Genomic DNA, 25,812 nt, shown 5'->3' with positions numbered 1-25,812 from the left:
CGATTTGGGGGGGCGGGGGGGACGACGTTCCGCACAAAATCATCTGTCTTCCTGTCTGGGGTTCAGTCTAGACATGTCCGACCATAGACGACTATCTGTTCCTCCTGTCTGCCAAATCATTTCCAGTAGCGAATCCTGTAGATGTCTGCCCTGTGTAGGTCTCTCTGCAATGTGGATGTGTGTTTTGATCATATAATGCATACGTATGATTCTAATGTTTCTTTTTACTCCAACCAGGGTATCTTGCAGACGTTGAGCCAAGGGGTTTATTTACTGCCATTATTGGCAACAACCACTTGTTGCAAGACTGTAGGTTTTATATAGCAATATTAAATGATCACTCACAAGCCGGTTTTGCTTTGAAATGAATATATTGCTTGTATCTCTACAGCAAAGAAAGACACTACTGTAGGTTTTATATAGCAATATTAAATGACCACTCACAAGCCGGTTTTGCTTTGAGATGGATATATTGCTTGTATCTCTGCAGCAAAGAAAGACACTACGGACTTTCCCCCACCACCACTTCCTTTTATACACCTTTGCTGCCCATCTCCCCCTCTTCTCAGTTTCCTTATTAGAGTTTGTGGCTTCACAAGTTCCAACACAAGGTTTCCAGCGCCCTTTGCTGGCTTCAAAATGTCACAGAGAGGGAATTGATTCAACCAGGATGATTCAGTCAGGATGTCACAGAGGGAATTTGTGATGTCTTCATGCCATCGGAAATTGACTCCTGACACTTGTTGCGTCAATATTGGGCATATGCATTTGAACCATTTTCTGAAGGTTGGGTTTTGTTATGATGCCAGGGCTCTGCTGTATTCAGGTAGAGATGAACCATTTTCTGAAGGTTGGGTTTTGTTATGATGCCAGGGCTCTGCCGTATTCAGGTAGAGATGAACCAAACTAACACCCAGTTTGTATAAAACAGTTTAATTAAAACAGCACTTACTTTTTGGCTGTTTTAATAGTCTAAAATATAAAACATAAAGATAGCACTCAGCCACAGAATAAACAAAAACAGATAGCAAAAGCTGCACTGTAGTCGAAGAGTCCAGTCCAGTGGTCAGATGCCAAGAGTTCAATAAACAAAGTCCAGGGATCAAGAGTCTATAGCGTAGTCCAAAGCCAGTCCAGAGGTTCAAGGTTCCAGGGTTCTAAGGGTTCAGGATACCGAAAATCCACAAACCTGGGGGAAAACCAGCAGCATCTACCACCAAGATAAGACAAATACTTTTCTCCCAAAGATCAGTCCCAAGGCTAGCTCCTTATATCCAGAAACACACAGCTGCAATCCATCTCCTGCACACCCCCACCCTTAATTGCTTTCACCCATGAACTCTTACTTACAGATTACTCAACACTTTAGAACTAATACTTACATTAACCCTTCCATAACCAACCACCCATCAACTCCAGAAAATGACACATGACAGGTTTGAAGAGTAAGATGTTCTTCCAACTCATCCCAGCTGTGATCATGACATTAATATAATGTCAAGAGACTTCACAACATTCAGATTGCCCAGGCTGTAGCGCAGCTGGTTAATTGCCAGCTGCAACAGATCACTGCCAACCAGAAGGTGGCAAGTTCGAAACCCGTGTCAGATTGAGCACCTGACTGTTAAGCCTAGCTTACTGTCCACCTAAGCAGTTAGAAAACAACTGAGCTGTGAGTAGAGAAATTAGGAACTGCTTAAAGTTGGGAGGTATTTACGACACCAGAAAAATGCCAGTGGTCAAAGAGCAAAGAGGAAATGCGTTGTAGTGGATGAAGCAACAGCACCCCCATGAGGCCATAATTGAGCATAAACTCCAGGCGCCGAAGTGGAAATGCCAAAAATACCTCTATCTGTCTGTCTGAGTTGCCCTTCAAAACAGCCTTTAGACAATGTTGCAAGTAAAAGAACAATGCTTTACTTCAGCATACACAAAGGATAAGCAAATTGAAAAGTGCAAAAGAAAACAAGGAGATCCTAATCCAGACACAAATTGAAGTCTCTTACAAAATCCCAAAAGAAACACCAGTCTTCCATCAGACAACGGGCAATGAACGAAGTCCTTAGTAGCAGACACAAAACAGATTCCATTGGGGTGATTATAGCCCTGAATTCCCCACGCAGGAGGTGCTAGGGCGTCTCCCAATTAGCTCAGCGTTTCTAGCAGCTGTTCTGGCTGCATCCCGTCTGTGCTCTGTCTCTTTTCATCTCTCTAGAAATGTGGGCACTTTCAAACCCTTATCGTCTGATTCTTCTCTTCCCTCCAATTCCTGAGCACTTCCCTGCTCCCCTTCCTCTTCCAAAGATGAGGAATCCCTAACAGTACGTCTAAAAAACGGTGGAGTTCAGAATGCTCTTTGGTTGTAGGTGAACTATACATCCCAGTAAGTACAACTCCGATATGTCAAGGTCTATTTTCCCCCAAGAGCGCCTCAAGAGCGCCCCTAGGCAACATCAACTCTACCGCGACTGCTTACTTTGCGTAATGGTTGAGCCGCCCCTGCATGCCTCCCTGGTTGGTCAAAAAAAGAACGATTAGGATCGTACAGCCAAACATTCTGTGTAAATGATCTTATTTCCGATGCTTTGCCCGACTAATGGATTCCTTCTCTGTTCTTGCCTTCCTGGGATTAACTGTTTCTCCCCTTCTGTTCTGTCCCATTCCACATGCGCTCTCTTGTCTCTGTAGTTAAGAACTGAAAGGATGAGCAAGTCACAGGTAACTCTGAAGTACTGTTGGTGTCCCATTTCTTTTAGAGATGCTTTAGTTACCGTCGTATGTTTCCTCTTCGCCGTCTTTGCATGATTCTCTCGTATGTCTAATGCATGCCTTGGGTTTTTCTCTCAACGTTTCCTATCCTGCATGACGGTGCGTACGAAATGTGTAGATCTTTCCCTTTCCTGAGGCTTTAACACCTTCATATTTTTTTTTATTGTTTATTAGGCCTGGGTAACAACGGAAAAATTTGTTTCTAAAATCGATTCGTTTTTTGGGGGTTTTTTTGTTTCGATATTTAAAATAATTACAAAATTTTCCCTTAAAAAAGTTCGATATTTACAAAATTTCGTAAATGTGAAAAAAATTACAAAACATTAACGAATCGATTTCCGAAACAATAACGAATCGATTCGTTAATGGCGGACGCGACCGCGAAATACGCTAAAAAACCTCCAAAAACTTCTGAAGCTTCCCTCTCCCTCTGTTGTTGACTGTTGGTGTGATATTATAATTTTTTTTTCACTCATTAAACAAAAAACTTGCCCCAGACATGCGGAAATAATAACGAAACGACCTCAGAACAATAACGAAACGAATACAATAATGAAATACGAAGCATTTACAAAACGTGTTCAAAAATTCGTTTTTCAAAAAAAATTGCTCCAGAATGGTTCGTTATCGTTTTGTAATTGAAAAAATTAACGAATTATTAACGAATTACGAATTAACGAAACGAAACCGCCCAGCCCTACTGTTTATGTCTATATTCTTCTTTTCTGCCGCATGTTTATAGCGTGTGTATGTGTGAGACTGAGGCGTGACTTCGATTTAGGCAAGATTCTGGTCGGCAGAAAAAAATAAAGTGTTGACAACTAGAGTTGTAAAATGACCAATGGCCTGTAAGAAAATTTGGAAAACAATGCCTTTGCCATGTATTTATTTGCCATGTCCAGGAGGGCGTTTGCACAGCTAAGACTCGTGCGCCAGCTGCGACCGTACCTCGCAAAGGTTGATCTGGCCGGGGTGGTCCATGCCTTGGTCATCTCTAGACTGGATTACTGCAATGCGCTCTACGTGGGGCTGCTCTTGAAAACGGCTCGGAAATTCCAACTGGTTCAACGGGCGGCAGCCAGGATGTTACAGAGAGAGGTCAACCCTCCTGTTCAAGGAGCTCCATTGGCTGCCGTTTACCTTCCGATCCCAATTCAAGGTGCAGGTGCTTACCTACAAAGCCCTAAACCAGGCATGGGGAACCTTCGGCCCTCCAGGTGTGGTGGACTTCAACTCCCACAATTCCTTGAGGCCAAGATAAGCCTTTGGGGCGAATGCCGAGCCTCAAGGAATTGTGGGAGTTGAAGTCCACCACACCTGGAGGGCCGAAGGTTCCTGACCCCTGCCCTAAACGGTTTGGGACCATCCTTCCTGCGTGACCGCATCTCTGTCTATGAACCCATGCGCTCCCTTCGTTCATCCGGAGAAGCCCTGCTCGCGATCCCACCTGCGTCGCAGGCGCGTTTGGTGGGGACGAGGGACAGGGCCTTCTCTGTGGTGGCCCCCTGACTCTGGAACACTCTCCCCAAAGACATTAGACTAGCACCCACATTGGCAGTCTTTAGGAAGAACTTGAAGACCTGGCTATTCCGATGTGCCTTTCCGGAATAGGATAACCTCCAGCACTACGTCCCGGAAGCACTTTAGTAGAGCTTAAGACTCTCAGCACATTGCACTTGCCCAGAAATCCAACACACTACCTCTCACACCCAGCACTTTTTTAACCTGCACCCAACACTGGCCCTGGTTTTTATTGCGTAATGGTGTTTTTAATTTGCTTTGTATTGTATTGTTATTATTTGCTGTTGTTGTGTTGAGGCCTTGGCCTTTGTAAGCCGCATCGAGTCCTGTGGGAGATGCTAGCGGGGTACAAATAAAGTTTAATTAATTATTATTATTATTATTATTATTATTTATTTATTTATTTAGAATCATAGAATCCAAGAGTTGGAAGAGACCTCATGGGCCATCCAGTCCAACCCCATTCTGCCAAGAAGCAGGAATATTGCATTCAAATCACCCCTGGCAGATGGCCATCCAGCCTCTGCTTAAAAGCTTCCAAAGAAGGAGCCTCCACCACACTCCCTCCGGGGCAGAGAGTTCCACTGCTGAACGGCTCTCACAGTCAGGAAGTTCTTCCTCATGTTCAGATGGAATCTCCTCTTTTGTAGTTTGAAGCCATTGTTCCATTGCGTCCTAGTCTCCAAGGAAGCAGAAAACAAGCTTGCTCCCTCCTCCTCCCTGTGGCTTCCTCTCACATATTTATACATGGCTATCATATCCCCTCTCAGCCTTCTCTTCTTCAGGCTAAACATGCCCAGCTCCCTAAGCCGCTCCTCATAGGGCTTGTTCTCCAGACCCTTGATCATTTTAGTCTCCCTCTTTCTCTGGACACATTCCAGCTTAGAGTCAATCTCTCTCTTGAATTGTGATGCCCAGAATTGGACACAATATCTCAGGTGTGGTCTAACCAAAGCAGAATAGGGCATGGGGAGCATTACTTCCTTAGATCTAGACACTCTGCTCCTATTGATGCCTGAGGCCAAAATCCCATTGGCTTTTTTTGCCGCCACATCACATTGTTGGCTCATGTTTACCTTCCTGTCCACGAGGACTCCAAGATCTTTTTCACACGTACTGCTCTCGAGCCAGGCGTACTGTATTTACTGTATTTATATACCGCCTTTCTCAGCCTATCGGCGACTCAAGGCGGTTTATCTCACTCCCGTTTACTGATAACAAGTCGGCATTTGCAAGGCTCGCAAAACAGGCTGATTTTCCCAAGTCTCGCTTATCCGACATTCCGTCTTATCCGACGCTCTTGTTTATTTATTTATTTACTCACACTATTTCTACCCCGCCTTTCTCACCCCCGAGGGGGGACTCAGGGCAGCTAACATGGGCAACAATTCAATGCCATAATATCAACACAACAAAGTAAAATCACATACATAGCCAATTAAAACAGTAACATAAATTAAAATCACATACTCATATACTCACAAAGTCGCCAAATCAGGTCACATAGCCGTTTCCGATTGTCATAACAATGCTATGGTCCGGGTTCAGTGTCTAAAGTGCTGCTGTGCTCACTAGCCAAAGGACTGGCTCCAAAACCACAACTTTAGTTTTTTTCCTAAAAGTAAGGAAGGAGGACGCCGATCTGATCTCGCTGGGGAGCGAATTCCAAAAGCGTGGGGCCACCACTGAGAAGGCCCTGTCCCTCATCCCCACCAGACGCATTTGTGACGCTGGTGGAACCGAGAGCAGGGCCTCCCCAGTAGATCTTAAATTACGAGGCGGAACGTAGAGGGAGATACGTTTGGACAAGTAAGCTGGGCCGGGGCCATATAGGGTCGTATAGGCCAAGACCAGCACTTTGAATTGTGCTTGGAGGTGGACCTGCGGCCAGTGGAGCTGACACAGCAGCGGGGTGGTATGCTTCCTGTATGGCACTCTGGTGAGTAATCTGGCTGCTGCCCATTGGACTACTCGGAGTCTCCTTACAGTCTTCAAAGGCAGCCCCACGTAGAGTGCATTGCAGTAATCTATTCGGGATGTAACCAGAGCGTGGATTGTAGGTCAACTATAAATCTCAGCAACTACAACTCCCAGATGACAAAACCCAATACCCCCTCTTCCCCCAAATCCCACCAGTATTCAAATATGGGCGTATTGGGTATTTGTGCCAAATTTGGTCCAGTGAATGAAAACACATCTTGCATCTCATGATTCATAAGAGGAGCAAAATTACAGTTATGAAGTAGCAACGAAAATAATTTTATGAATGTGGGTCACCACAGACATAATAGTGTTATGGTTGGGGGTCACCACAACATGAGGAACTGTATTAAGGGGTCACGGCATTAGGAAGGTTGAGAACCACTGCCATAGGACCATGCTGGAGGACGTGGGAGATGCTTAGGGAAGACATATTTTGTCTTACGTTGGTAGATGAAACCATGGATCATACGGTATTGACCTGGCCTGCAATTGCAGGATCCATCATGTCAGGGCAACATAGAATCTGTGGAAGTTATCGTTGTGAAAGTATTGTCAGTAGCTGATCACCCTTGGGTGTGTTTTTTGTCTTCCTGGCAGGTGTCCACCAGCTCTCAGTGCAGATGTCCATCCCTTCATTACGCAGCCTGGAGACCATCAGTGAAGAACCCAATGTTGCCAACAAGAACCAGCTTGTTGGTTCTTGCTTTCCTCTTTCCGCCACCCTCCCCGCTGATTCCAAAGAAGGGGATGTGCCTGATATTTCCCATGGAACTGGTTCAGAAGGAGATGACCCATCAGACCAGTTGGAGAGAACTTCTCTTCAGCAGCACGGAGTGACTGGTGCAGAGAAGAAAGTATTCCACGCTCCCATCCCGGCCATTGCAGATGTCCTGGAATGGGAACTCAGTAGGAACAGCAGCAAAGAAGAAGGTAGCTGCAAAAGGATACGTGAAAATGGAGGTCCACCTACTTCACAAACTCAGGGCAATGTAGCATTGGCCAACCGTTGGCTCCATTCTGCCAGAAACTGCCAGAATCAAAGAAGTGGTACAGTCCAAGATGAGAGGAGTGAGAAGGGGAGTACAACCACACCAGGATCACCATACCAAAGCAACGTGGCAAATATCTCCACACAAATTGCACCTCAAGAAGCTCCAGAAGTCACTCCAGCTGCCACAGCCCCCACATCTCATGTCGTAGTGAAGAGGTCCAAGAGTGAAGGCTGCAGACTTTGTGACTGTTCCGTCTCGACGAGGCGACCTGGTGGCTTCTCCCCAGCGGCGGAAGTCTACTCCGATGCCACAGCCAATGATCATATCTGGAGCAAGCTGGACTCCAGCACTCATCGGGACAGTATGTCTTCCTCTTCCAGCATGTCCTCCAACGACACGGTCATAGACCTCTCCTTGCCCAATCTCGCTCGGAAAAGCCTCCCCGATCTGGTGGTTCGGCATGAGCCTTTTGATGCGCTCCCTGCAAGACGAAGTATGCGCCCCTGGTCTGCGAGCACTGCGCCCAGACACGATGTCCCCATGGTGACTAAGAGCAAATCCAATCCCAACCTGAGGGGTGACCAACTTGCCCAGGATGCGTTGTGCCCTCGACCGCTAGGCAGGGGTTGCAAGTCAGGATCCATGCCCAAGAGACACACCTGGAGTCGGTTGTACATGGAAAGCCTCCGGCAGTCCTGTCTGAAGTCTCAAGGCCAGGAGATCAACCAGGCCAAATCCAAAAGCCTCGGGGACCTCACCTCTGAGGACATCACATGCGCCTTTGAGGGCAAGTATCGCAGTATCAGTCGAAGCTTTGTCACCCAGTCGACGCGGGAGCAGCGCCGCTGTGCCGTCGGCGCATTCTCGGCTCAGCCTCCCGACGAGCTCACGGAGCGCTTGAAGAAGCTGACCACCTTCCAGCAGGCGAACGACATCACTTCCCCGACCAGCCTCGGACCCGTCGAGTCCGAAGAGGAGGAAGAGGAAGAGACGGGCCTCCTCCGAAGGGCTTCCTCCCGGAGCCAGAGCCGGGTGAGGTACATTGCCAACCGCGCCAAGCAGGCGCAAGAGAGGCAGAGGCTGCAAAGCTTGACCCTGAGCAAGGGGAGTCCCATCGAGGAGAGGGGGAACCCCGAGGGAGCCTGCTGCTTCGCTGGCGGGGCCTACTCGGACGTGGCTTCCCCTGCTCTGTTTACACCCCAATGCAAGGACCGAACTCCCTCGAACCGTGACACTGAGGTCGTCTTCTTATTCAAACTTTAACGCTGGGAAGGGCTGCACAAGTTTGATGTTTACATTCCCGTTGGAGCAAAACCAACCGCAACGAAATTTGAGAGGGAAAAATGCAAATGGTGCAAAATATCACGGTCTCATCTCCTCTCGTTCCTCCTCGTCCCAGTCTCCGATGGACAACTTATGCGTGTAATAATAATAATAATAATAATAATGCAATGTGTAGCATGCCGTATCAGGAGTGGGCAACCAGACTTTTTTTTTTCCCCTAAGGGAGGGAACAGATCATGACAAAATCCTTTCCCCACCACGTTGCTAGAAAGCATGTCCAAGGATCTGCACAACCCTTCAGTCTCCCTTTCTGAGGACTTGTCTTAGGGCCCGTCCAGACAGTACCTTTATCCCTGCTTCGAAATGGAGGGCAACCACACAACGTCCCCTGAAAACACAGTTGCTACAAAGGCCAAAGAACGCGAGATTTTCAGGTGCGGGAATATCCCGGTTCTGTCCGGGAAATGCGGATATTCGAATCTCTGTATGTCTCTACTCTCTTATGTTGGTTTGTTCCTGAGTTATACACGTTGGTTCCTCATTGGTTGTGTCCTAAAAACATGGAAAATGGGTTGTTGTGGGTATTTTGGGTTGTATGACCATGTTCTGGAACAGGGGTCCTCAAACTACGGCCCGCGGGCCAGATACGGCCCTCTGAGGTCATTTACCCGGCCCTCGCTCAGGATCAACCTACGTCTGAAATGACTTGAAAGCACACAACAACAACAACTACTACTACTACTACTACTACTACTACAACAATAACCATCCTATATCATCAGCCAAAAGTAGGCCCACACTTCCCATTGAAATACTCATAAGTTTATATTGGAAAATGGATTGATGTAGGTTTTTTGGGTTAACAACAACAACAATAACAATCCTATCTCATCAGCCAAAAGTAGGCCCACACTTCCCATTGAAATACTCATAAGTTTATATTGGAAAATGGGTTGTTGTAGGTTTTTTTTGGGTTGTATGGCCATGTTCTGGAACAGGGGTCCTCAAACTATGGCCTGCGGGCCGGATACGGCCCTCCGAGGTCATTTACCCAGCCCTCACTCAGGGTCAACCTACGTCTGAAATGACTTGAAAGCACACAACAACAACAATCCTATATCATCAGCCAAAAGTAGGCCCACACTTCCCATTGAAATACTCATAAGTTTATATTGGAAAATAGGTTGTTGTAGGTTTTTTGGGTTGTATGGCCATGTTATAGAACAGGGGGTCCTCAAACTACCGCCCGCGGGCCGGATACGGCCCTCCGAGGTCATTTACCTGGGCCTCGCTCAGGATCAACCTACGTCTGAAATGTATTGTCGAAGGCTTTCATGGCTGGAATCACTAGGTTCTTGTGGGTTTTTTCGGGCTATAGAGCCATGTTCTAGAGGCATTTCTCCTGACGTTTCGCCTGCATCTATGGCAAGCATCCTCAGAGGTTGTGAGGTCTGTTGGAAGTAGGAAAAAATGGGTTTATATATCTGTGGAATGGCTGGGGTGGGGCAAGGAGCTCTTCTCTGCTGCAGTTAGGTGTGAATGTTTAGCTGATCACCTTCATTCACATTTGAAGGCCTGCCTGAGCCTGGGAAAATCTGTTGCTGGGAGGTGTTAATCTGTGCCTGGTAATGCTACCAGTATTAAAAAAAACTCTAAAATTATAACAGCTAAACAACAGAGAGGAAAAAACCAGGCACAGATTAACACCTCCCAGCAAGAGATTTTCCCAGGCTCAGGCAGGCCTTCAAATGCTAATGAAGGTGATTAGCTAAACATTCACACCTAACTGCAGCAGGGAAGAGCTCCTTGCCCCACCCCAGCCATTCCACAGAGATATAAACCCATTTTTCCTACTTCCAACAGACCTCACAACCTCTGAGGATGCTTGCCATAGATGCAGGCGAAACGTCAGGAGAAATGCCTCTAGAACATGGCTCTATAGCCCAAAGAAACCCACAAGAACCTACGTCTGAAATGACTTGAAAGTACACAACAACAACAACAACAACAACAATCGTATATCATCAGCCAAAAGTAGGCCCACACTTCCCATTGAAATACTCATAAGTTTATATTGGAAAATGGGTTGTTGTGGGTTTTTTGGGTTGTATGGCCATGTTCTAGAACAGGGGTCCTCAAACTACGGCCCGCGGGCCGGATACGGCCCTCCAAGGTCATTTACCTGGGCCTCACTCAGGATAAACCGCTGTGAGTCGCCTTCGGGCTGAGAACAGCGGTATATAACTAAAGTAAATAAATAAACCAACCTACGTCTGAAATGACTTGAAAGCACACAACAACAACAACAAGAAGCCTATCTCATCAGCCAAAAGTAGGCCCACACTTCCCATTGAAATACTCATAAGTTAAAATTCTTTTTCATGTTCATTATTGTATTGTTTTTAAGTGTTTTTTTGCACTATAAATAAGAGATGTGCAGTGTGCATAGGAATTCATTCATGTTTTTTCCAAATTATAATCCGGCCCTCCAACAGTTTGAGGGACTGTGACCTGGCCCTCTGTTTAAAAAGTTTGAGGACCCCTATTCTACAATGTTTCGGGTTGTATGGCCATGCTCTAGAAGCATTCTCTCCTGATGTTTCGCCTGCATCTATGGCAGGCAACCTCTGAGGATGCCCGCCATAGATGCAAGCCAAATGTCATAGAATCATAGAATCATAGAATCCAAGAGTTGGACGAGACCTCCTGGGCCATCATCCAGTCCAACCCCATTCTGCCAAGAAGCAGGAATATTGCATTCAAATCACCCCTGACAGATGGCCATCCAGCCTCTGTTTAAAAGCTTCCAAAGAAGGAGCCTCCACCACACTCTGGGGCAGAGAGTTCCACTGCTGAACGGCTCTCACAGGAAGTTCTTCCTAATGTTCAGATGGAATCTCCTCTCTTGTAGTTTGAAGCCATTGTTCCATTGTGTCCTAGTCTCCAGGGAAGCAGAAAGGAAGCTTGCTCCCTCCTCCTCCTCCCTGTGGCTTCCTCTCACATATTTATCCATGGCTATCATCATATCTCCTCTCAGGCTTCTCTTCTTCAGGCTAAACATGCCCAGCTCCTTAAGCCGCTCCTCATAGGGCTTGTTCTCCAGACCCTTGATCTGCTCCCTCCTCCCTGTGGCTTCCTCTCATATATGTATACATGGCCCTCATCATATCTCCTCTCAGCCTTCTCTTCTTCAGGCTAAACATGCCCAGCTCCTTAAGCCGTTCCTCATAGGGCTTGTTCTCCAGACCCTAGTCTCCAGGGAAGCAGAAAACAAGCATGCTCCCTCCTCCTCCCTGTGGCTTCCTCTCACATATTTATACATGGCTCTCATCATATCTCCTCTCAGCCTTCTCTTCTTCAAGCTAAACATGCCCAGCTCCTTAAGCCGCTCCTCATAGGGCTTGTTCTCCAGACCCTTGATCATTTTAGTCGCCCTCCTCTGGACCCATTCCAGCTTAGAGTCAATATCTCTCTTGAATTGTGGTGCCCAGAATTGGACACAATGTGATTCCAGGTGTGGTCTAACCAAAGCAGAATAGAGCATGGGGAGCATGACTTCCTTAGATCTAGACACTATGCTCCTCTTGATGCAGGCCAAAATCCCATTGGCTTTTTTTGCCGCCACATCACATTCCTGGCTCATGTTTAACTTGTTGTCCACGAGGACTCCAAGATCTTTTTCACACGTGTCGGGAGAGAATGCTTCTAGAAAGAACATGGTCATACAACCCGAAAAACCAACAACAACCCAGTGATTCTGGCCATGAAAGCCTTCGACAAAACATGGAAAATGTTTCTTAAACTTCTTGTGGGAGGGATGTGCAGCACATCATGTGGCGGTTCCTTACTCAGCATGAGCTGACACTATCACTCCTATTTTGCAAATAGTAATCCAAATCTGCTATCCGCCTCTACCTTTGGCTGCGCCAAAACGAAGTTGACGGGCAAGATTTCCCCAACAATACTTTTTCAATGACTGTCTCGTAGAATCTCATCCAACCCAACAAAGTTTGTGGCAGCCACAAAAATGAAGTTTCGGGAGTAGAACAGCTAGTTTTAAAGTAAATACCACACAATTAAACAGGAAATAACACCTCCAAACAAGAAACAGTCAATGTTTGGCACATAGTATGATTGAGTAGAAGGTGAAAACTTTATCCTGGCAAGGGAAACTTTGTCATCCACGCGTTTAGTAAAGTTTGTGACACACAAACAAAGGTTTTGCCACGAAATCAACTTCCTCCATGTCTTTATGATACAGTGTTCCCTCACTACCTCGCGGTTCGCTTTTAGCGGACTCCCTGTTTCGTGGGTTTTTGAAAATATTAATAAAATATTAAATACTAGCTGTCCCCTGCCATGTGTTGCTGTGGCCCACATGGGGGTTCTGTGTGGGAGGTTTGGCCCAATTCTATCGTTGGTGGAGTTCAAAATGCTCTGTGATTGTAGGTGAACTACAAATCCCAGCAACTACAACTCCCAAATGACAAAATCATTTTTTTGAGTGAAGGACATACATTGGGTTGTTAGGTGTCTTGTGTCCAAATTTGGTGTCAGTTCATCCAGTGGTTTTTGAGTTCTGTTAATCCCACAAACAAACATTAAAACTACCTTAAAAATCCCCTCACTTGCCTGCAAGGCTGCAATCTCCTTTCTGTTTGGGGTTTTGCTTCCTTAAAGCTGTTTCTACTTTCTATTCTAGAGGAGAGGTAGGCTTCACTTTTTGTTTGTTGGGATTACTATTATTAATAATCTTTTAGAAGTAGTTCCCGAAGGAGAGGAAGGGAAGGAGCTATCCTCCCTGGACTACCTTAAAAATCCCCACACTTGCTTCGGGGCTTTGCTTCCTTAAAGCTGTTTCTACTTCCTACTCTAGAGGAGAGGTAGGCTTCTCTTTTAGTTTGCTGGGATTACTATTATTAGTAATAATAATCTTTTAGTAGTATTTCCTGCAAGAGAGGAAGGGAAGGAGCTATCCTCCCTGGACTACCTTAAAAATCCCCACACTTGCCTTGGGGCTTTGCTTCCTTAAAGCTGTTTCTACTTTCTACTCTAGAGGAGAGGTAGGCTTCTCTTTTTGTTTGCTGGGATTACTATTATTAATAATCTTTTAGAAGTATTTCCCAAAGGAGAGGAAGGGAAGGAGCTATCCTCCCTGGACTACCTTAAAAATCCCCGCACTTGCCTTGGGGATTTGCTTCCTTAAAGCTGTTTCTACTTTCTACTCTAGAGGAGAGGTAGGGTTCTCTTTTTGTTTGCTGGGATTGCTATTATTAGTAATAATCTTTTCAAAATATTTCCTGAAAGAGAGGAAGGGAAGGAGCTATCCCCTTTCACCTTGGAGCCTTTCTTTTCGTCCCTTCAAGGAGCCTGGGTATCAGCAATGGGGTTACTGGACTACCTTAAAAAACCCCTCACTTGCCTGCAAGGCTGCAATCTCCTCTCTCCTGAAAGAGAGGAAAAGAAGGAGCTATCCTCCCTGGACTACCTTATAAAAACCCTCACTTGCCTGCAAGGTGGCAATCTCCTTTCTGTTTGGAGTTTTGCTTCCTTAAAGCTGTTTCTACTTCCTACTCTAGAGGAGAGGTAGGCTTCTCTTTTTGTTTGCTGGGATTACTATTATTAGTAATAATACTCTTTTAGTAGTATTTCCTGCAAGAGAGGGAGGGAAGGAGCTATCCTCCCTGGACTACCTTAAAAAAACCCTCACTTGCCTGCAAGGCGGCAATCTCCTTTCTGTTTGGAGTTTTGCTTCCTTAAAGCTGTTTCTACTTCCTACTCTAGAGGAGAGGTAGGCTTCTCTTTTTGTTTGCTGGGATTACTATTATTAGTAATAATAATCTTTTAGTAGTATTTCCTGCAAGAGAGGGAGGGAAGGAGCTATCCTCCCTGGACTACCTTATAAAAACCCTCACTTGCCTGCAAGGTGGCAATCTCCTTTCTGTTTGGAGTTTTGCTTCCTTAAAGCTGTTTCTACTTCCTACTCTAGAGGAGAGGTAGGCTTCTCTTTTTGTTTGCTGGGATTACTATTATTAGTAATAATAATCTTTTAGTAGTATTTCCTGCAAGAGAGGGAGGGAAGGAGCTATCCTCCCTGGACTACCTTATAAAAACCCTCACTTGCCTGCAAGGCGGCAATCTCCTTTCTGTTTGGAGTTTTGCTTCCTTAAAGCTGTTTCTACTTCCTACTCTAGAGGTGAGGTAGGCTTCTCGTTTTGTTTGCTGAGATTACTATTATTAGTAATAATCTTTTAGTAGTATTTCCTGCAAGAGAGGGAGGGAAGGAGCTATCCTCCCTGGACTACCTTTAAAAAACCCTCACTTGCCTGCAAGGCGGCAATCTCCTTTCTGTTTGGAGTTTTGCTTCCTTAAAGCTGTTTCTACTTCCTACTCTAGAGGTGAGGTAGGCTTCTCGTTTTGTTTGCTGAGATTACTATTATTAGTAATAATCTTTTAGTAGTATTTCCTGCAAGAGAGGGAGGGAAGGAGCTATCCTCCCTGGACTACCTTAAAAAAACCCTCACTTGCCTGCAAGGTGGCAATCTCCTTTCTATTAGTAATAATCTTTTAGTAGTATTTCCTGAAGGAGAAGAAGGGAAAATAAGCTAAAAGGATGGAAAACCCCCAAACACACAACCGCATCCTCCACCCACCATACCTCAGCAGGTCCCCAACTCCCAGTCATTCGCAATAAACAAAAAGAATCAGGAAAATAAAGAAAAATAAAAAAGATCAAACTGTGATGATGAATAGAGGAGGAGAAGCCGAGATCGGTTCCCATTTGCTTTCGTGTCAGGCGGGTTTTCGTACCGGGAGAGCCCTTATTGTTATGAGCTCCCAAAGTACTAAAGATACTGAAGGAAACGGAGGGAACAAAATCCGTGCACAACTCTTTTACTCTCTTGAAGGAAATACTACTAAAAGATTGTTACTAATAATAGTCATCCCAGCAAACAAAAAGAGAAGCCTACCTCTCCTCTAGAGTAGAAAGTAGAAACAGTTTTAAGGAAGCAAAGCCCCAAGGCAAGTGTGGGGATTTTTAAGGTAGTCCAGGGAGGATAGCTCCTTCCCTCCCTCTCTTGCAGGAAATACTACTAAAAGATTATTACTAATAATAGTAATCTCAGCAAACAAAAAGAGAAGCCTACCTCACCTCTAAAGTAGGAAGTAGAAACAGCTTTAAGGAAGCAAAACTCCAAACAGAAAGGAGATTGCCGCCTTGCAGGCAAGTGAGGGTTTTTATAAGGTAGTCCAGGGAGGATAGCTCCTTCCCTCCCTCTCTTGCAGGAAATACTTCTAAAAGATTATTACTAATAATAGTAATCGCAGCAAACAAAAAGAGAAGCCTACCTCACCTCTAGAGTAGGAAGTAGAAACAGCTTTAAGGAAGCAAAGCCCCAAGGCAAGTGTGGGGATTTTTAAGGTAGTCCAGGGAGGATAGTTCTTTCCCTTCCTCTCCTTTGGGAAATACTTCTAAAAGATTATTATTAATAATAGTAATCCCAGCAAAGAAAAAGCGAGCCTCCCTCTCCTCTAGAGTAGAAAGTAGAAACAGCTTTAAGGAAGCAAAACCCCAAACAGAAAGGAGATTGCAGCCTTGCAGGCAAGTGAGGGGATTTTTAAGGTAGTCCAGGAAGGATTGCTTGACTGATATATATATATATATATATATATATATATATATATATATATATATATATATATAGAGAGAGAGAGAGAGAGAGAGAGAGAGAGAGAGAGAGAGAGGTGACTTGAAGTATAGATGGCCAAGTGTGGTCCATTTCCACACTATGTCAATTTCACCTAAATCTAATTTTTTTAAATGAACACTTAATTTATTGTCTCTAGAAGTACTTTTATTTCTAAACGTCTTTCCACTCCAAACGTGTTTTACGCATATTGTTACGCATTTTTATTTTAAAGTTGAGAAATTTGTCCGAACATTTGGGAAAAAAAATTCCAGAGCTGTTGAAAAAACTGACTTTGGATGAGCACTTTAGTCTGTGAGGAGAAAGTCGCGTCGTTTTGTGTTAGCGTTTCCCAAAATCGCGTCGTCTTCCCAAAGTGGAAATGAGTGAGGACTTTGGGACGATCCCGAAACGAAAACGTTGGAGAGCAAAACCAAGTTTTGGGCGTCTTTCACTTTTTCTCATTGAGATCAGGGTTCAGAATAGTGTTTCTCGTTTCCGTTGTGAACGTCATAATCCCTGAAGATATCGGTATTTTCCTACGTTTTGGCGAAAGATTTGTGTACTTAATGGATTCAGCAACACACACACACAGAGAGAGAAACACTATTCCTTTTTTTAGTTAAACAGAACGATCCTTTTACGAATGGTTCGTCTTAATACTCTGCATTACCATTAATTGCTATGAATGTACCTGTTACCAAGGAAGAAAACGCAGGAGAGTATATCAAGACGATTTAGAGAGGAAAAATATCCCGTCCTAATTTTGGTCCCTTGTATGATATATGCAGCAGCGGTGGGGAGGGCGAGATGGGGTTGGGTGAGGGATATTTTCCGTTCTTTGTTTGTTTGTTTGTAACATTTCTTCTCTCTATATTGAAAATAATGCAAAATCTATTTGTAAAACCAACTGATATTCTTCCGAATAAAGATTATTTAACCTATTCGTCTCCGATTGGATTACTGCTAACGAAGGGGCTTCCTTGTACTTCTTCTACTCATCACCTATCTTCCTCCCAAGGCACCAATTACACTGCCATATAATGCAGTTTGAAACTGGATTATATGGTCAGTATAGACTCATATAATGCTTAAGCTGTTGTACTCCAGGCCTGGAAACACCTATGACCAACGCACTACACAAGGTTACAGGAATGTAAGCAACATGACGTTGAGGTGATGACGTTGGTGGCCGAAGCCCACAGAACCTGAAGACACATGGTGTTGAGGTAGTGATGTTGGTGGCCAAAGCCACAAAACCTGGGGACACATGATGTTGAGGTAATGACATTGGTGTCTGAAGCCCACTGAACCTGGGAACACATAGTGTTGAGGTAATGACGTTGGTGTCCGAAACCCACTGAACCTGAAGACACATGATGTTGAGGTAATGATGTTGGTAGCCAAAGCCCACAAAACCTGGGGACACATGATGTTGAGGTAATGATGCTGGTGTCCGAAGCCCACAGAACCTGGACACGCATGATGTTGAGGTCATGATGCTGGTGTCCGAAGCTCACTGAACCTGGACACGCATGATGTTGAGGTTATGACGTTGGTGGCCGAAGCCCACAGAACCTGTGGGCACATGTCGTTGAAGTCATGATGCAGGGGTTCAAAGCCCACTTAAGCTGGGGACACATGACGTTGAGGTAATGACGTTGGTGTCCGAAACCCACTGAACCTGAAGACACATGATGTTGAGGTAATGATGTTGGTAGCCAAAGCCCACAAAACCTGGGGACACATGATGTTGAGGTCATGATGCTGGTGTCCGAAGCTCACTGAACCTGGACACGCATGATGTTGAGGTTATGACGTTGGTGGCCGAAGCCCACAGAACCTGTGGGCACATGTCGTTGAAGTCATGATGCAGGGGTTCAAAGCCCACTTAAGCTGGGGACACATGACGTTGAGGTAATGACGTTGGTGTTCGAAACCCACTGAACCTGAAGACACATGATGTTGAGGTAATGATGTTGGTAGCCAAAGCCCACAAAACCTGGGGACACATGATGTTGAGGTCATGATGCTGGTGTCCGAAGCTCACTGAACCTGGACACACATGACATTGAGGTGATGATGTTGGTGGCCGAAGCCCACAGAACCTGGGCACACATGATGTTGAGGTCATGATGCTGGTGTCCAAAGCTCACTGACCCTGGGCACACATGATGTTGAGGTTATGACGTTCGTGGCCGAAGCCCACAGAACCTGTGGGCACATGTCGTTGAAGTCATGATGCAGGGGTTCAAAGCCCACTTAAGCTGGGGACACATGACGTTGAGGTAATGACGTTGGTGACCAAAGCCCACTGAACCTGGGCGCCAATTACACTGCCATATAATGCAGTTTGAAACTGGATTATATGGTCAGTATAGACTCATATAATGCTTAAGCCTGGAAACACCTATTTTATTTTATTTATTTTGTCGTGTCAGGAGTGACTCCTGGTGTGAGAGAATTGGCCGTCTGCAAGGATGTTGCCCAGGGGACATTGCCTGGATGATTTGATGTTTTTATCATCCTTGTGGGAGGCTTCTCTCATCTCCCCTTTGCATGAGGAGCTGGAGCTGATAGAGGGAGCTCATCCGCCTCTCCCCAGATTCGAACCTGCGACCTGTCGGTCTTCAGTCCTGCTGGCACAGGGGGGGGGGGGTTGAACCCACTGCGCCACCGGGGGCTCCTGGAAACACCTATGACCACCGCACTACACAAGGTTTCAGGAATATAAGCAACATGATGTTGAGGTAATGATGTTGGTGTCCGAAGCCCACTGAACCTGGGGACACGTGACTTTGAAGTGATGACATTGGTGTCCTAAGCCCACTGAATCTGGGGACACATGGCACTGAGGTCATGACGTTGGTGGACAAAGCCCACTGAACTTGAGGACACATGACATTGAGATCATGATGTTGGAGGCCAAAGCCCACTGAACCTAAGGATACATGACATTGAGGCCATGACACTAGTGGCCAAAGCTCACTGATCCTGGAGACACATGACATTGAGAACATTATGTTGGTGGCCGAAGCCCACTGAATGTGGAGACAGATGACATTGAGGACATGATGTTGGTAGCCAAAGCCCACTGAACTTGAGGACATACGATGTTGAGGTCAAGACATTGACTGAGGCCTACTGGTGACACATGACGTTGAGGTCATAATGTTGGTGGCCAAAGCCCACTGAACCTGGGGACACATGATATTGAGTACATGATGTTGGTGGATGAAGCCCACTGAACCTGGGGACATGTGACTTTGAAGTGATGACATTGGTGTCCTAAGCCCACTGAATCGGGACACATGGCACTGAGGTCATGACGTTGGTGGACAAAGCCCACTGAACTTGAGGACACATGACATTGAGATCATGATGTTGGTGGCCAAAGCCCACTGAACCTAAGGATACATGACATTGAGGCCATGACACTAGTGGCCAAAGCTCACTGATCCTGGAGACACATGACATTGAGGGCATGATGTTGGTGGCCGAAGCCCACTGAATGTGGAGACAGATGACATTGAGGACATGATGTTGGTAGCCAAAGCCCACTGAACTTGAGGACATATGATGTTGAGGTCAAGACATTGACTGAGGCCTACTGGTGACACATGACGTTGAGGTCATAATGTTGGTGGCCAAAGCCCACTGAACCTGGGGACACATGATATTGAGTACATGATGTTGGTGGCTGAAGCCCACTGAACCTGGGGACACGTGACTTTGAAGTGATGACATTGGTGTCCTAAGCCCACTGAATCGGGACACATGGCACTGAGGTCATGACGTTGGTGGACAAAGCCCACTGAACTTGAGGACACATGACATTGAGATCATGATGTTGGTGGCCAAAGCCCACTGAACCTAAGGATACATGACATTGAGGCCATGACACTAGTGGCCAAAGCTCACTGATCCTGGAGACACATGACATTGAGGGCATGGTGTTGGTGGCCGAAGCCCACTGAATGTGGAGACAGATGACATTGAGGACATGATGTTGGTGGCCGAAGCCCACTGAATGTGGAGACAGATGACATTGAGGACATGATGTTGGTAGCCAAAGCCCACTGAACTTGAGGACATATGATGTTGAGGTCAAGACATTGACTGAGGCCTACTGGTGACACATGACGTTGAGGTCATAATGTTGGTGGCCAAAGCCCACTGAACCTGGGGACACATGATATTGAGTACATGATGTTGGTGGCTGAAGCCCACTGTATTTGGGGACACATGATGTTGAGATCTTGTCATTGATAGCTGAAGCCCACTGAACCTGGGCACACATGACGTTGAGGTCATGACATTGGTAGCCAAAGCCCACTGTATCTGGCGACACATGATGTTGAGGTCATGACGTTGAGGTCCGAGTGCAATTTGTGGGGCGTTTCCCTGGGACACACAGACAACTAATCCAGTGTTGCTGCTCACTTTGGAAGTGAAGTGGAGCTAGCTTTCCTTTGCTTGTGTGAATCAACATCTGAGTTAACCTGTCTTTTTTGAGGCCCGTTTCCCTCTCTGCTGCTTCTCCACCCAACGGTTGCTTCCCAAAAAGAGCCACATTTCCCCCAGTGCTGGGGAGTTGCAGTGACTTTTCCCTACACACCCCCAGTGTCCTCCACGTCCTAGAACCGGTGCCAACGGGCTCAACTGAGTGTATGAAGTGCGGCAACTCGTCTTGCATTGTCACGGGAAGAAAGCACTCCCAATTAATATTCACAGGGCAGCAGCTCGGAGTCTACCGCCATTTAGCATCCGCCCGAGAGGCCTTCGTGGGGGAGGCGGGCTCTCCCTATACATACGGCTGGAGGACAAAGCCCCCGGCCCCATTTGCACAGGAATGTCCGTGGCCTCTCTTCAACTCCAGTCCAAATCATTCCCTGTTTTGCACTCGCTCCTCTGCATCTAGATCGGGGTTTCTCCACCTTCCGAATGCCGCGACCCCTGAATACGGTTCCTCATGTCGTGGTGACCCCCAACCAGAACATTGTTTTCATAACTGTCATTTTGCTAATGTTATGAATCCTCATGTCAATACCTGATATGTAGGGCCCATTGTCATTCACTGGACCAAATTGTGCACAAATGCCCAATACACCCACATACTGGCAGGGTCGGAGAGGATTGATTTTGTCATTTGGGAGTTGTAGTTTCTGGGATTTATTTGTTGTTCATTTGTTCAGTCGTCTCCGACTCTTCGTGACCTCCTGGACCAGCCCACGCCAGAGCTCCCTGTCGGCCGTCATCACCCCCAGCTCCTTCAAGGTCAGTCCGGTCACTTCAAGGATGCCATCCCTCCACCTTGCCCTTGGTCGGCCCCTCTTCCTTTTTCCTTCCACTTTCCCCAGCATCATTCCCTTCTCTAGGTGACCTCATGGACCAGCCCACGCCAGAGCTCCCTGTCGGCCGTCACCACCCCCAGCTCCTTCAAGGTCAGTCCAGTCCCTTCAAGGATGCCATCCATCCACCTTGCCCTTGGTCGGCCCCTCTTCCTTTTGCCTTCCACTTTCCCCAGCATCATTCCCTTCTCTAGGTGACCTCATGGACCAGCCCACGCCAGAGCTCCCTGTCGGCCGTCACCACCCCCAGCTCCTTCAAGGTCAGTCTAGTCACTTCAAGGATGCCATCCATCCATCTTGCCCTTGGTCGGCCCCTCTTCCTTTTGCCTTCCACTTTCCCCAGCATCATTCCCTTCTCTAGGTGACCTCATGGACCAGCCCACGCCAGAGCTCCCTGTCGGCCGTCACCACCCCCAGCTCCTTCAAGGTCAGTCCAGTCCCTTCAAGGATGCCATCCATCCACCTTGCCCTTGGTCGGCCCCTCTTCCTTTTTCCTTCCACTTTCCCCAGCATCATTCTCTTCTCCAGGCTTTGCTGTCTCCTCCTGATGTGGCCAAAGGACTTCCGCTTTCCCTCTCGTCTCCTTCCCTCCAGTGAGCAGCCGGGCTTTATTTCCTGGAGGATGGACTGGTTGGATCTTCTCGCAGTCCAAGGCACTCTCAGAACTTTCCTCCAACACCACAGCTCAAAAGCATCTCTCTTCCTCCGCTCAGCCTTCCCTGAGGATGTCCAGCTCTCACATCCGTAGGTGATTACTACAGGGAAGACCATGGCTTGGACTAGGCAATGGATCTTGGTTGCCAGTCTGATGTCTCTACTCTTTACTCTTTTATCGAGACTGGACATTGCTCTCCTCCCAAGAAGGAAGCGTCTTCTGATTTCCTGGCCACAGTCTGCATCTGCAGTCATCTTTGCACCTAGAAATACAAACCCTGTCACGGCCTCCACGTTTTCTCCCTCTATTTCCCAGTTGTCAATCATTCTTGTTGCCATAATCTCGTTTTTTTTGATGTTTAGCTGCAACCCGGCTTTTGCGCTTTCTTCTTTCACCTTGATTAGAAGGCTCCTCAGCTCCTCCTCGCTTTCGGCCATCAGAGTGGTGTCATCTGCATATCTGAGGTTGTTCATGTTTCTTCCAGCAATTTTCACCCCAGCTTTGCATTCATCCAGCCCCGCACATCCTCGCATGATGTGTTCTGCATACAAGTTAAAAAGGTTGGGTGAGAGTATGCAGCCTTGCCGGACGCCTTTCCCAATCTTGAACCCGTCTGCTGTTCCGTGGTCAGTTCTGACTGTTGCTCCGTGGTCCTTGTCCAGATTCCTCAGGAGAGAGGGAAGGGGACTTGGGATGCCCATCCCACCAAGAACTTGCCACAATGTATTATGATCCACACAGTCAAAGGCTTTAGAAGAGTCAATGAAGCAGAAGTAGATGTTTCTCTGGAACTCCCTGCCTTTCTCCATTCTCCAGCATCCAGAGATTGGCAATCTGGTCTCTGGTTCCTCTGCCTTTCCTAAACCCAGCTTGAACATCTGGCAAATTTATAGTTCACCTATAATCAAAGAACATTCTGAACTCCACCGACAATGGAATTGAACCAAACTTGGCACACAGGACTCCCACGACCACGGTATTGACCTTGAGTTTTGGAGTTGGACTATTGCAATGCGCTTAGAATGTGCTCTTTAGCTACCACTATTCACTTTTCCACAAAACCACCAGACAATTAGATATGTTTCTGCCAACGATGGACACGTTTTCTGAAGCCGTCACGGAAGAAGTCGACACTCTGTTTCCACAACCAGCGTCTCACAGTTCTCTCAACCACTATTCACTTTCCCACACAACCACCAGACAATTGGATACATTTCTGCCAACGATGAACAAGCTTTCTGAAGCCGTCACAGAAGAAGTCGACACTCTGTTTCCACAACCAGCGTCTCACAGTTCTCTCAACCACTATTCACTTTCCCACACAACCACCAGACAATTGGATACATTTCTGCCAACGATGAACACGTTTTCTGAAGCCGTTACAGAAGAAGTCGACACTCTGTTTCCACAACCAGCGTCTCACGGTTCTCTCAACCACTATTCACTTTCCCACACAACCACCAGACCACCAGCCATCACAGAAGAAGTCGGCACTCTGTTTCCGCAACCAGCGTCTCACGGTTCTCTCAACCACTATTCACTTTTCCACACAACCACCAGACAATTGGATACATTTCTGCCAACGATGAACAAGCTTTCTGAAGCTGTCACGGAAACATCAGGAGAGAATGCTACTGAAGCATTCTGTTTCCACAACCAGCGTCTCACGGTTCTCTCAACCACTATTCACTTTTCCACACAACCACCAGACAATTGGATACATTTCTGCCAACGATGGACACGTTTTCTGAAGCCGTCACGGAAGAAGTCGACACTCTGTTTCCACAACCAGCGTCTCACAGTTCTCTCAACCACTATTCACTTTCCCACACAACCACCAGACCATTGGATACATTTCTGCCAACGATGAACAAGCTTTCTGAAGCCGTCACAGAAGAAGTCGACACTCTGCTTCCGCAACCAGCGTCTCACGGTTCTCTCAACGTCTCCATCAGAAGCATAATGATGTCCCCGCAGATCTTTCATTATTGGAACAGATGGAAGTCAGGCGGTGCTAAATCCGGACCGTATGGATGCTGTATGGTGGTGAGATCCAGTCTCTGAAGTTTCAAGTCTGTGAGCTTTCATTTCAGGCGTCAGCATCCTGGGTACCCATCGTGCACAGATCTTCCGGCAGCCAAGCAAAGCAATAACGTGACTCACACGTTCTTGTGAAATACAATTATGCTTGAAATTTGTCTCTGATTCGTAACACTTTTGGTAATCATGTGGGAGAGTGGTTCCTGGTCAAAGTGGTCCCTGGTCAAAGTGGTCTCTGGTCAAAGTCGTCTGTGGTCAAAGTGGTCTCTGGTCAAAGTGTTCCCTAGTTAAAGTGGTCTCCAGTCAAAGTCGTCTGTGGTTGAAGAGGTCTCTGGTCAAAGTGGTCCCTTGTGAAAGTGGTCCCTGGTCAAAGTGGTCCCTGGTAAAAGTGGTCCCTGATCAAGTGGCCCATGACTACTGGATGGCATATGTTCTGTATCAGAAACCAGAGCTGATGTGGTCTGTGCAATGCAATTTTTTGAATCCGCATCCCAAATAAACAAACCGAATTTACAGTTGACCAAAAACTGATTCGTAACACTTTTGGTAATCATGTGGGAGAGTGGTCCCTGGTCACAAAAAGAAGGTTGGGAACCACTGAAATAAGGGGTGGAAAAGAGTAGTAGAGTCGGGTGTCATCTACGTAGAGATAACACCCAACTCCAAAACTCCGGCTGACCCATGGGCATCGGTGTCACTGGGCTGCCACATCCTCCCAGTTGCGTTTCTTTTCTGCCGTGGGGTCAGGGTTGCTTTGCTTGTGGGTCTGTGGATGGGGTGGCTCTTGGGGTCTTTGCTCTGTGCCAGGCTTTGCGAGGGTGCAAACTTGGCGTGGCAAGAGCAGCAAGTGGTGGCGCACCACGTTCTCTCCCAAAGAGGAGCGCAAGGACGGCAGTGGCACTCTTCCTTGGGAGCCCTTCCTCCCCCCCGGCCCCCCAGCCCCTGCCAAGCTCCTCCTCTGGCTCGGCCTTGGGCAGGGGGGTCTCTGCCGTGGCCCTTCCCTGGCCACTCCTTCACAAATTGTGAGTTGTGGGTACAGCTGCTGCTCGCCTTGCGTTGCTGCTGCCGACAGAGTTCCTGCTGAGCGCAAAGGAGTCGCCAACCGTAAGTGAGACGACCTGAATGGCTTCTCTCCCTGGAATCCATTCACTACTACTAGTTCAGCAAGACTCTCTTTCCTGTGCTGTCGAAGGCTTTCGTGGCCGGAATCACTGGGTTGCTGTGAGTCTTCATGACCATGCTCCAGTAGCATTCTCTCCTGACGTTTCGCCTGCATCTATGGCAGGCATCCTCAGAGGTTGGGAAGCCTTTGGAAACTGGGCAAGTGGGGTTTATATATCTGTAGAAAAAGAAATAACTTATGTGGGTTGTTGTGAGTTTTCCACGTTTCAGAAGCATTCTCTCCTGATGTTTCACCCACATCTATGGCAAGCATCCTCATAAGCTGTGAAGTCTGTTGGAAACTAGGCAAGTGGGGTTTATATATCTGTGGAAAAAGAAATAACTCCTATCTGGGTTGTTGTGAGTTT

The 25,812-nt window shown here is 46.7% G+C and overlaps 2 protein-coding genes across 8 annotated transcripts in view; both read left to right on the top strand.

The window, feature by feature from the left end:
- The window catches only part of PLCH2 (phospholipase C eta 2), a 325,113-nt gene extending 315,261 nt beyond the window's left edge, over nucleotides 1–9,852 (top strand). For 3 of the 7 annotated variants that reach the window (XM_067472942.1, XM_067472941.1, XM_067472940.1), the window contains exon 22: nucleotides 6,871–9,851. In XM_067472942.1, coding sequence (XP_067329043.1) covers nucleotides 6,871–8,528 — 1,658 coding nt within the window. In that variant the 3' untranslated portion in view covers nucleotides 8,529–9,851. Of the gene's footprint in view, nucleotides 1–2,688; nucleotides 2,719–6,870 lie in introns of all 7 variants that reach the window. The other 4 variants (XM_067472944.1, XM_067472945.1, XM_067472946.1 and 1 more) reach the window with 2 other exon arrangements.
- A 15,446-nt stretch (nucleotides 9,853–25,298) lies between these two features.
- The window catches only part of LOC132764873 (probable glutamate receptor), a 50,854-nt gene continuing 50,340 nt past the window's right edge, over nucleotides 25,299–25,812 (top strand). Inside the window, exon 1 of the mRNA XM_060759051.2 lies at nucleotides 25,299–25,387. The gene's annotated coding sequence lies outside the window, so the exon portion shown is untranslated. The remainder of the gene's footprint in view (nucleotides 25,388–25,812) is intronic.

This window comes from Anolis sagrei, chromosome 13 (genome assembly GCF_037176765.1).
Source record: "Anolis sagrei isolate rAnoSag1 chromosome 13, rAnoSag1.mat, whole genome shotgun sequence".
Taxonomy (NCBI): Eukaryota; Metazoa; Chordata; class Lepidosauria; order Squamata; family Dactyloidae; genus Anolis; species Anolis sagrei.
The sequence above is the reverse complement of the archived record's forward strand: the minus strand, read 5'-3'. Positions and strand labels throughout refer to the sequence as shown.